The 12785-nt window shown below is 39.2% G+C and overlaps 1 protein-coding gene and 1 long non-coding RNA gene across 2 annotated transcripts; one reads left to right on the forward strand and one right to left on the reverse strand.

Moving 5' to 3' along the window:
• Positions 1 to 4705: 4705 nt before the first annotated feature.
• On the reverse strand, positions 4706 to 6059 carry LOC116306762 (uncharacterized). The gene is made up of 3 exons (XR_016121084.1): positions 5987 to 6059; positions 5778 to 5826; positions 4706 to 5355 (listed from the first exon to the last, which is right to left on the reverse strand). It is a non-coding gene; the product is annotated as an uncharacterized LOC116306762 (long non-coding RNA).
• Positions 6060 to 6257: 198 nt separating this feature from the next.
• On the forward strand, positions 6258 to 7403 carry LOC148907060 (beta-1,3-galactosyltransferase 5-like). Its single transcript, XM_089036399.1, has one exon. The coding sequence runs from the start codon at positions 6258 to 6260 to the stop codon at positions 7401 to 7403; it is 1146 nt and encodes a 381-aa protein (XP_088892525.1).
• The last annotated feature ends 5382 nt before the right edge of the window (positions 7404 to 12785 follow it).

Consider the following 12785-nt stretch of genomic DNA (forward strand, 5'->3'; position numbering starts at 1 on the left):
GACATATTCCGCTGAAGAAGACAACGCGAAGCCTTCGCGGATATGCGGGAACACCCTTGAAGACAGCAGGAGAGATTCTGGTAGATGTCGAATACCAGGGACAGTCTGCAGCTTTACCGATAGTCATTGTTGAGGCAGACAAGTATGCTCCACCCCTGCAGGGACGATCCTGGCTCAGAGCCATCAAGCTGGACTGGCAGAACTTGTTCACGCAAGTGCATTACCACTCGAGGTCGGAACCAGTTGAGGAGCTGAAATCGAGGTACGCAGATATCTTCAAACCAGAACTAGGAACTATACAAGGAACGAAGGCAACCTTGCATGTAAAACCCGATGTTGCACCAATTCACCTGAAGGCACGCCCGGTGCCATTCTCTCTTAGACCAGCAGTCGAGAAGGAAATCGACAGGATGAAGCAAGAAGGAATCATAGAAGCTGTAGAATTCAGTGAGTGGTCAACTCCTTTAGTGGTTGTACCCAAGACCGACGGAACGGTACGTCTATGTGGGGACTACAAATGCACCGTGAATCAAGCAATTCATACAGAACAATACCCGATACCAACACCGGAAGAACTCCAGACCAAGATGGCAGGCGGAAAGCAGTTCTCGAAGATTGACCTGAAGTGTACGTATCAACAGATGCTACTCGACGTGGAGTCCCAGAACTTAGTCACAATAAACACGCCTAAGGGACTATTCAGGTATACGCGCTTACCCTATGGTATATCGTCAAGCCCAGAAATCTGGCAGCGGTTCATTGACCAAGTATTAGCAGGCTTAAACCACACATGTGGTATCATGGATGATGTTCTAGTAACCGGTCGCAATGATAAGGAACACTTGGAAACGTTGGAAGAGGTTTTCAAGAGATTCAAGAAATATGGTCTGAGAGTGAAGCCAGAGAAGTGCGAATTCATGAAAGATTCAGTAGTCTACATGGGAGTAAAAATATCAGCGGCAGGTATCCAACCAACGGAGAAAAAGGTAGAAGCGGTGACGAAGGCCCCAGCACCCAAGAATGTAACAGAACTGCGTTCGTGGCTGGGAATGCTGAATTTTCACGCAAAGTTCTTACCGAACCTGTCAAGTGTTATACACCCATTGAACGACCTCCTGGGCAACAAGGAGTGGAAGTGGACGCCGGAATGTGAGTCAGCTTTCAAGAAAATAAAGCAAGAACTTACTTCAAGGATAGTACTAGCGCATTACGACCCTAAACTGCCGCTGTTGATAGCAACAGACGCCTCTCCATATGGACTGGGGGCAGTCATCATGCACAAATACGACGACGGATCGCAAAGGCCAATAGCCTATGCATCGCGGACACTGAACAAACACGAGAAAGGCTACAGTCAGCTGGACAAGGAAGCGCTAGCAGTAATTTTTGGTGTCAAGAGATTCCATAGTTACCTATGGGGAAGGCAATTCACAATATTGACTGATCACAAACAGTTAGAAAGGATCTTAGGTCCCAAAACAGCCGTGCCAACGTTAGCAGCACAAAGGTTACAAAGATGGGCTTTAACCCTATCAGCCTTCAACTACAATCTAAAGTTCATTCCATCTAAAGAAAATGCAACAGCGGATGCATTATCCAGATTGCCATTGTTAGCCACAGGTTCATCAACGAGGGAAAACTCTATCTACAACGTAGAGAGCAAGTTCATCGAAGGACTACCCATCACAAGCACATCAATCAGAAAGGCAATCCGAACTGATCCTGTGCTATCCAGAGTCTTGGAGTACACGCGATCTGGATGGCCAACAGAAGTAGACGACATGCGGCTAAAGCCATACGTCCAACGTAAGCACGAGTTATCCATCGAGCAAGACTGTTTGATGTGGGGATTACGAGTGGTTATTCCCAGTAAACACCGTGAAGGGATGCTAGAGGAACTGCATACGGCTCACCCCGGGATGGTACGTATGAAGGAGATGGCGAGGAGCTACATATGGTGGCCGAAAATAGATGAGGACATAGAGTACACGGTCAGACACTGTCACAGGTGTCAGCAGACAAGGAGTGTACCAACGGTTGCACCATTAATGCCATGGTTGTGGCCGAATACACCATGGTGCAGAGTGCATATTGACTTTGCAGAGAAAGAAGGCAAGAACTACTTGGTAGTAGTGGACGCACATTCAAAATGGCCCGAAATCATCCTCATGAAGAGTACTACAGCAGCAGCAACGATTGAAGTCCTCCGAGACCTGTTCAGCAAGTATGGAATCCCAGTACAAATAGTTAGTGACAACGGACCACAGTTTAGAAGTGAAGAATTCGAAGTTTTTCTCAAGAAAAACGGTGTGAAACACATCAAGGTAGCACCTTACCACCCTGCTAGCAACGGAGCTGCAGAGCGGATGGTACAAACATTCAAGAGAAGCCTTAAGGCAAGTAAGTCACCAGGACAAAACTTGCAGCTACAGATAGATCGTTTCCTTTTGGCATACCGTACTACCAAACACCCAACGACTGGATGTACACCAGCAAGCTTATTCATGGGACGAGAACTCCGTACAAGATTAGCTCTAGTACGACCAAGCCCAGAAAACAAGGTAGTGAACATGCAAAGTAAGCAGAAGCAGTATCACGACAAGGAAGTTAAGCTACGAGAGTTCTACGCTGGAGAACCAGTGCTGGTGAAAGACCCAAGAAAGGAGGAGACATGGTGGTCAAGTACTATTGTAGAGCGGACAGGACCAAAATCGTATGTAGTAGTGTTACAGGACGGAAGAGTGTGGAAGAGACACGTGGATCATCTGAGGAGATCCGTTCTTATGACAGATGGACCAGAGATAGTACCCGATCGGTCGAGAGATCAAGTGCCACAGCGCGACATAGAGACAGAATTAAGTGGAGGTACCTTAGCAAGTGACAGACCTAGGCCAAAGATACAGACAAAGGAGGAGAAAGATGTTTCTGCAAGACCGCCTGGGGAAACCCAGAAAACAATGCCGACACAAGAGCCGGAAGCAGGGACTTCAACCAAAGTCACGAAAGTACCCAAGGAAGTTAAGACACTAAGACGATCAACTAGGATACGGAAACCGCCACTAAGACTAGTGGAAGGGAAAGATTGAGAAAGGAACTGTAAAGAAACAAACAGAAACAAGAGACTGAACATTGCGTTGAAGACATTAGGTTAAAAGAAAGACTTATAGTGTATTTGAGTTGTTAATAGTTAGATATCTTTTGACCACGATCCTTAAGCTAAGAAGGGAGGAGTGTGATGTATGTTAATTAGGGGGAATAGGTTCATGCATATTCATATGTACTTAGACAAGACACAATTAAAGCGAGCCCGAAACACGACACTGTCAAATTGAGCAAAACCACGTTTCTTTCAACCGAGAATTCCATTCACAGTGACACTTGTTATCCACTTTTGATCACTTTCGTAAAGATAATCAATTCTGAAATCTTTTATTAAGATTTCTATTCAATCTTTGGACATTTCTTTGTATTTGTTTTAAAGTTTTAGAATGATAAATGTTTAAAATAGCTAGCGATTCTTTCTCGCTTCACATTTGCCTCCTTGGCGTTTATTACACAAAATTTGATTGGCTAACGATCGAAGTTCGTCATGTATGGAGAATTTGTATTTTGATATGAGAATCAAATTCAAATAAAGATTTATTTTCTTGCAAGTGATAATGTTTTCCCTTTCTCGGGTTTGTATAACTGTCTCGAATTCTCCCAACCTCCCCTCTAGTTGCTATCAGGCTATGTAAACACGGAAAAAGTTTTCTATTGCTTAAATGGAAATCAGTGCTAAGATTTAGTCCAAAGATTTGTACCAATTTATTTATGTAGTTTTGATGACTTTTGGAAACTCCACAATACAATACCTTCTCGAACCCGACTACGTTTTTTCAATTAGGTGTAAGCAGATTAAAAATCTGCCTATCAGTTGTGTTCTCGCGGAACTCGAAAAACACATTTCATATATATATATCATTTCATATATACTTATTTCAATAAAGCTTGTCACCAAAAAGCTAGAAAGCTGTGATCGCTGAGAATCATGGGAAATATTTCATATTCAACAAGTAAAGCTTTTGACTCAAACTGCAGCAGTTGAGGATGCTCAGAAGAGGTGAGACTGTAACTGGTAGAAGATCTCAAGTCCATCAACAGCTATCAAGCGGTTGAAACATGTAAAATGTATCTACCCATAATCCTTGCCGGTCTCAGCTTTGTAGCTTTTCAGGTTAAGTTTATTGAAATTTATAAGTGTATATATCATTGTTTTATATGTTAATACAGCAATTACTGGGTTACCTGTGATTAAGTTAACCAGTAATAAAATACCTTTGTTTTTGTTTTTGTTTTTGTTTTTTTTTTTTTTTCGTCCTGGTTCCTCCCCTACAGAATGGATAAGTTGTGCAATAGTACCCAGGGGTCTTCCGGACATTACCCAAGAGATCTTTGCGGGCTTCTGGTAAAGGGTTCCGCTCTACAATCCGATGTGCCAACTATCAATCAATGTCACTATGTTGCCAAGTGATTTAAGAGAGGCGGAGCGAACTGATCACGTGACATCAATTAATTACGCATGCTCTTTTTCGTTGACTGCTTTAATTAGATACAGCCGAGATAGAAATTGTAAACAAGAATTTATAGCTAAATGATAAGGACTTCTTATAAGCGAGAATTCATAAAACTTTTCAAACTTCATGGGCAATAGATTATTTTGGTTAACTATTCATGCTTTGATTTAGCTATATGCAAAGCATTTAATCCCGAAATAAAGATTAACCAAGTAAACTATGAAGAGTCAAGCAATTCTGAGAGAAATCCTGAACAAAGATTAACATGTTATTTTGATTTTAAAGCGAGTTATAAAATTAAATTCCCATGCGATTGTGCATGTCCTTGACACCTCGTCGTGACAGCCTAATTACGTATGCCAAAATCAGGACCGTTTTCTCAAGGTAGCGTGCGCATCCAAAATGAAGAAACTTGACGGGCCACGAAACCAGAATACGAGTATTATCATGCATTGCTATGGGGTTTTTTTCGATAAGAATTCATAAAATTGATTATTCGTCTTTATATATAAAACTGACTTCTCAATTTTACTGAATTTGCGTTTTTCAGTTTTGTGGCCCGTCAAGTTGGATGCGCACGCAACCTAGAGAAAACAGTCTATTGGACGTATTGGAGCTCCAGATTGAGTTATTCGAGGACTGATCAGTATGGCTTAAACGATCTGCCTTTTTTTGGAACTTATTGTCATTTCTCCTTCAGATTCTTAGAGACCGGTCTACGCTGCCAACAGGGTCTTGTTATTTTCTTTTCTATTGTGTTTGTTTGATCAAAGGATTGGAAATAACGTTCATTTGGTAACTAAAGGTTAATAAAACAATACAAAGTTAAACAAATATTTTATTGGATAACAATAATGGCGGTACATACTTGATAAATCATGTTGTCACCATGGTAACTCCCAATACTAATCTGTGCAAACAGTATAACTATAATAAATATTACATTTTATATCTGGTCCAGAATGAAAATGTGATTGGCCATTCTGAAATAAATTCTCCCATTCAAATATGTGGTTGCTTTAGGGGATGATATTTGACACTTAGCAAACTTGCTTGTCACTTTGTGTTTGGCAGTACGACATGCTTGTTTGTTTTTCAGTCATTTCACTCGTATTTATAACAGAGTGATTCACAATTTCGTGAAAAACAGTTTTAGAAAGTGTCACACAGGTAAAATAAAATATCACAAAAAGAATGAACAAAGACTTCCAAAATTCTCACCTTTGCAAACACTGTACGTTCTCAGCGTTGAACTTCAAATGGCTAGGTCCTACAACAAATAAAAGAGTAATACTTGGATTCTGAGATATCATGATATCAATTATAAGAACTAGCCGATAAACCGATAAACAATAAAGCAGCTGTACTTCAGTCTCAATTTCCTAAATAAGGACAAATTTCTTAAATTTTCATTTAAACATCCCACTTACATAAATCCGAACGATTTGATTGACGGAACGGAGAATCGCCAAATTTCCAATGCGATTTGAACTGGCGCTAGCGTGAATTACGAACATAGTGGTAAGCACGCACTTGACACGTACCTGTAAGTTTGTTTATGGGATATATAGAGAGCTCTACTTTACTGGGCACTGATTGGTCGAGAGCATGGGGGGATCATTTTCTAGCCTTCAATGATTGAGCGCGCTGACAGGCCGACATTCCTCATTGTGACAACAAGTAACTTGAAATTGTATAGAAATGCCACATAAAAAAGTCATTTTCTTAATTTTACTTATTTTAAACGTTCTGCAGGCATTCATTCTGCTTTTTCTCGTCAAAAACAAAGACTGGATATTGGGTAATCGTTTTCGTAATGTGTGGACAAGTTTGGGGGGAAATGACTCCGAGATAGTTAAGACCGAGGATCGAAAGCTTAGTGGGTTGAATGAATATGAAAAGGAACTCACTCGCAATACCTATAAACCTCCAGTTATCCTCACTACAGCAAATATGTCAACTGAAGAGGAAAAAATTTCAAACTGTTCTCTTGCCAGCAAGATTATTATACCAGCCATTGTTCAAGGCAAAGGAGATATATTTCTGCTCGTTTTGGTAACGACGGTTCCTAAATCTCTCGAGAGGAGAGAACTCATTCGTAATACTTGGGCGAAGCCTGCTCAAACTCTACTAATTCAAGAAAGCATGAATGCTACGAACTTCACGTCTCATGTCGTGTTTATGCTAGGAATAACAGGAGACCCCAAACAAGACAGCGCAGTGGAAGAAGAGGCTACCAAGTATGGAGACATACTTCGAGTTCCGTGCATTGAGTCTTACAGAAATATCATCTCTAAAGTATGGTTTGCATTTGAATGGGCTCTTTCGTATCATGCAAAATACATTCTAAAGGTAGATGATGATATATATGTCCGCCTGCCAAGGCTCAACTCATGGTTAACGGATGCAAAGGTGCCACGTACACTCTATGCAGGGTATGTGCACTATAGAGCCTATATAGCGAGAGATCCGAAAAACTCGCATTATGTTAGTGAATCTGAGTATAACGAAAAGGTATTTCCGAACTACTGCGCTGGACCGTGTTATATGTTTTCAGGAAACTTGCTGGATAAATTTTTAGAATTGTCCAAGTCAGTTCGTAAGTTTCAGGTTGAAGATGCCTATCTTGGATTACTAGCTAAGCGAGCTGGAGTACAGCCCTTTGATATAGGAGGTAAGCTCTTCGTGTGGGATAGATCTTTGTCCCGTTCTGTTCGCCAATGGAACGACCAAAGCCTTTCAGGGGTCATTTGTTTAGGAGATAGTTTAACTGTTAAAGCTATCAAATACATACATGCAAGATATTGGAAGATTGGCAATTCTTTTAATCAGACGGTTGACGTGTAAATTATGTCAAAAAAAATGCTTTTTCCTAAAAATCAATCAACAGATTTATCTGTATCTAGAAATATTAGAACAAAGACCAGTCGTTTGATTGACCTAGGCTTGAGAAGACGTCATTATTTGTACGATATTGTGGGCTACAGGTGAATTTTGATGTGTAGATGTACTAGTAACTGTTGATGATGAAATTTTATCCTGACTGTGGACTGTAATTCAACAATTCAGGAAATTGCTCTAGTTCGATTTTTACATATCAAAACATCTCGTCCACTAAATACGATGTAATCTTAGAAATTAAGGGATATAACCTTACATATAATGTTCAAAGGAAAATGTTCTGGATCGATCGTGGTCTACCACGCTCAAACGGCTGCACCATAACACACTTTTCGTTTCTCTATGTAGTTTCATCACTTTTTCACAAAAGCCATGCTTACTACTAAAATTGATCGGAACCTCAAGACCTTGAGAGTTTCGCTTCCGGCCACACACACACACACACACACACACACACACACACACACACACACACACACACACACACACACACACACACACACACACACGCACAAACACACACACAAAGAACATTGTCGAAAATGAATGATATAATCTTAAATATAGGTATTGAAGAGAATGAATGATGAAAAGATGTATAATTTTCATGTAAAACTGGAAGTCTAGTCCAAGATGAAAAGCACAGAGTCCATGCAGTCCATAGTCCATAAGGGCCTGATTTATAAATTAGAAGCATTAAGTGTTAGAGATCCACTTCTAAAATGGTTTCGTAGCTATCTATCGAACAGATGTCAACGTGTTGCTATTGAAGGACAAAGCTCTCACTCGTTACATATTAAGGCTGGTGTTCCGCAAGGCTCTGTGCTTGGCCCGTTGCTCTTTCTTATTTATATTAATGATATCACTAATTCTATATCAAATAAATGTATGCTGACGATACTTCCCTTTTAAACATAGTTGAAGATGTGTCTCAGTCTGCGTTAAGTTTAAGCGATCTTCGCAGTATTGTCAAATGGTCTGATGATAAATGGCAAGTTATAATGAATGCTAGTAAGACTAAATCTATAGTATTCTCTGTGAAACAAACAAAACCGTTTCATCCACCTTTATTCATGAATAATGATTTCATTGAAGAAGTTGATAGTCATATTCATCTTGGTTTAACTTTGTCTTTCAATATGTCATGGCATGATCACATACTCCGAATTCACCAGAAAGCTTCTAAACGCGTACACATGCTTAAAGGACTTAAAAACAAATTGAATAGAGACACCTTAATTAACCTTTATAAAACTATGATAAGACCTGTTATGGAATATGCTTATTGTGTTTGGGATGGTTGTAGTGTTTTGTCATCGAATCTTTTAGAAACTCTTCAATATGAATCTGCTATTATAGTAACAGGAGCATTAAAAGGAACTAGCAGGCAACTATTATTAAGCGAGCTCTGCTGGGAAGACTTAAAAACTAGAAGAGCTATTCATAAATTGACTTTATTTTACAAAATTGTGAATGGGTATTCACCATCTTATTTGAGAAGTCTATTACCTCCCAAAGTTTGTGAAATATCTAGTTTTTCTTTAAGAAATTAATATTATTTATTACCGTAAAAAGATACATAGACCCCCTTGATGAGTTCTGATCTTGCTCTTGGGGTTAATATGTGTTGAAATATGTTTAAATAAAAATAAATAAATAAATAAAAATTTAACACAATATATATAATAAAGTGCAAACAATTAATCCGTGAAACACTAATTACTAAATAATACAAAATAGTTGCTAATTAAGCAATAGAAAACAATGGAATTTACATGAAATTGGAAGCCTACGCGCGAGCGTTTGGAGCAAAAAAAACTTGCGCCACCGGAAATGATTACAAAACAAATTAAGATTCATAAGATAATAGTTGTTTGCTGACTCTGTGAATGCACGAATGACGGCAAGTCAATCATCATTCTACGAAATAATACATGGACATTTCCGACAAAAAGACAAAGAGATACATTGATTTGTCATATTTTGTAGTTTCGGTGCTTTTAAAAAAATCTCATAAAGTCGAACAAAAATCCCTACAAAAATCTATTTTTGATGTGTTAGAAATATAAAATTTTTCTAAAATGTTGATATAACCTAGATTTTTAAGAGTTTTTTCGAATGGACTATTAAAAAATAGAGAGTCCCTCGCAAAATTTGAGGGTTTTGTCCTGTTGAAGCTCGAAACGCGTATGGTTCTTCAATAAAATTGTATAGATTTTTCAGCGGTTTTTTTAGCGCGCACACATCGTAGGCTCAAATCGAACGTTTAAAAGTAGGCAGCCACCTTAAGAAAAAATAATAAACCATTGAGTTGATTTTTCATGGCTTGGCTGACGTCACGTCCGTCCTTCCGTCCGTCCGTGTACACAACACAGGGATCCCGCTTGATGTCAAAGAAAAACTACTCGTAAATGCAATTCTCAAATGCACAGAAAAAATAGTTTTGGGACAAGTTATAGACCAACAACAATTTAAAAAAGCTTTTATATAGTCAAAGGTAGATCAAGAAGTGTTTTGCAAGAAGTCAGGTGTGTGTTTTTAGCAATTTAATACGTACTGATTTTGACAAGAATTTTTATCGACAAATCAAAGAATTTATCTCAAAACTTTTAATATTTCTATAGATAAGCTTAATTGATTTCAATGCTGGATGAAATATAATCCGGAGAACAAATATTATAACAAATATTCGGCCTTTATTTAGCATTGTAAATCTTTAACAATTCGGTTGTTTTTAACCAACTACAGTATCGTATGTTTTCCGTTCAAGAAAAATACAGCTTTGTTCTCCCCCTATCGCGGGGTCCCATCGGCAAACAAAAGAAGACTTTCAATCAATAATTTTTATATCTTTCTATATAATTTGTTTAAATATCGAATGAAATATAAAATTGCACCAAATATTTAACTGTTCAGTATTTCGAGCTAGTATGATTATACAAATGATCTGGAATTTGTGTTGTTGAAAGATGTTTTTGTATGACTGAAGACCTTGTATTTCACTTTAAAAAGCTACTAAATATTCAAAAACATCTACAAATGCCAATTTACTGACAAGGAAATTCATTATTTTATATTTTGCATTGCATTTTGCTTGTTAACAAGTTTATCTGAATCATGTAAACTTTGTTTTTCGAAAACTTTTCGGTCGTTCGTGATTCAGTTCCGTATCTTTCTCGCGCATGAATACAGACGAAAAAAAAAAAAAAAAAAAAAACATAGTCGAATTAAAATCGAATCTCAAAATCTAGTATTTACAGCTTATGTTTTCAAGCTTATCGAAAAGTAGTTAAGGCTTATACAAAAAGAACAAAAATATTTTAATTAATGAAGAATTAGGATCAGAAAACTATTCTCACTGAATAAATTATCACCAAGCAGTATGAATTAAGTCAACACACATGACTCATTGCATAACGTCGTTTGAACCTTCGAAGTACGAATTTTGCTCGCTGTCCCCACCACCGCCACCAGCCAGAGGCCAACTTTCTAGTGCTCTATGCATGCTGATGAAACACAGACGGGACTTGAGGCGTTTATGCTGACGGCAGGTATTGTGGAACAAAGTTTAGACATCGGAAGGGCAAGTTCGGAATTATTTCGCCACCGTCACCAGCTTGCGAGAGAGTTATGGCCGCCCGAGATGATTTACCACCAGCCTTAGACCCTCCGGCACCCGTTGGCCCAGCTGGTCAAGCCCCTGTGCAAGTTCCTGGCCATGTTCCTGGTCCAATTCCTGATCAAATTCCTGGTCAAATTCCCGCCGCGCACAACGAAGGTGATGGTCAAAACCCGCCAGGAGAGGTATAGTCTTTAATTTTATTCTATCAGTCCTTTAGAACGTCGGGTTCACGTGTAGTTTTGCAACTCTTGCCGCTGCAGCCGGGGTTGGGCTATTTAGCTTATACAGTTAGAACGAACTTGAGCAAAACCTAAGTAGCGTGTGGCTCAGGGAGCCGAGTTTATACGCGAGAAAACGTGAGCTCTGGGAGCTAGATACGAATTAGCAGCGTGGCTCAGGGAGCCGAGTTTATACGCGAGAAAAGACGTAAACTGAGAGTTAGATACGAATTGATAACGTGGCTCGGGAAGCCGAATAAAGAAGGTAATGAATATGAACCCTGGCACATACGTGGTCTAATTCTCCAAAGTTTTAAAATTTCATTTACGTTCTCGATAGGCGATACTCCCATTTCTAGGGTTCCCTTTGATTGCAACTTTATTGTACCGTTTCTATCTCGTATTCACTTTCTATGTCTGACCAATATAGTATGGTATATACTAATTTCGGTAGTCTACACGGTGTATAAAATGCAAATGCCTTTCCACATTTTGGCGCCTATTTTCACAATACACTTAATTGCGGGCCTGTTTTATCACACCTTTCTTTGTCCGATTCCTTTTAAATTTCGTCTTTGTTTTCGAGGGTCTCTTATTAATAGAATTGATCGCAACACGTTGATCTTTGTTTAGGACTTTATATAGCGACGGTTATTCAATTCCTTTTTCTTTTCTCCCGTTTGCCTTTGTTTATCTGGGAGAGTTTGTTATTCCCTTCGCGTTGGCGCTATTTTTTGCCTGCCAGTTTATCTGGACCTCGTGGTTTTGTTAATGCACGCTACTACTATTTTATACGTTATTATATGGTATTTTTGGGCGCAGTTATAGTTTTACTCGAGTAGTTTCCCTTCAGATTTGCATCCAAGGCATGCTACTACTATTTTATGCGTTATTACATGGTATTTTTGGGCGCAGTTATAGTTTTACTCAAGTGGTTTACCCTTCAGATTTGCATTTATTTCTACCCTCGTCACACTTGGTTGGTTTGGTTCTTTGTTCACGGCTTGTTCTTTAGCGCCCTTAGTTTCATCGGTTTTAGCCTTTTGTGTAGGTTACACGTTTTCGCCCTTGGGAGTCTTTTGGTGTACGGATCTGCTTCAGCGTTTTTATTTCACGCGGTCCTAGTGCTTTTGTGTGACTACTTATTTCTTAAAGTACATTTTATATCGGCCTAAAAAACCGCGAATATGCCGCGTAATTAATGAGTTAGTTTGGCCTGGAGAGCCAATATTAGTAGGGCTAGCGGCCTGGAGAGCCACGAGTTTGTCGCGTGATAATTTGAGTTAGATTGGCCTGGAGAGCCAATATGAGTAGAGCTGACGGCCTGGAGAGCCACGACTTTTTCGCGTAATTATTTGAGTTAGATTGGCCTGGAGAGCCAATATGAGTAGGGCTAGCGGCCTGGAGAGCCACGAGTTTGTTGCGTAATAATTAGAGTTATCTAGATTGGCCTGGAGAGCCAATGTGAGTAGAGCTAACGGCCTGGAG

Source organism: Actinia tenebrosa, unplaced genomic scaffold (genome assembly GCF_029948245.1).
Source record: "Actinia tenebrosa isolate PJP-AT-01 unplaced genomic scaffold, QUT_ActTen_1.0 PGA_scaffold4__44_contigs__length_22323623, whole genome shotgun sequence".
Lineage (NCBI taxonomy): Eukaryota > Metazoa > Cnidaria > Anthozoa > Actiniaria > Actiniidae > Actinia > Actinia tenebrosa.

Bases quoted from the DNA above. Each gene is read 5' to 3' on its own strand.
- LOC148907060 (XM_089036399.1), top strand. From the start codon at position 6,258: ATGCCACATAAAAAAGTCATTTTCTTAATTTTACTTATTTTAAACGTT.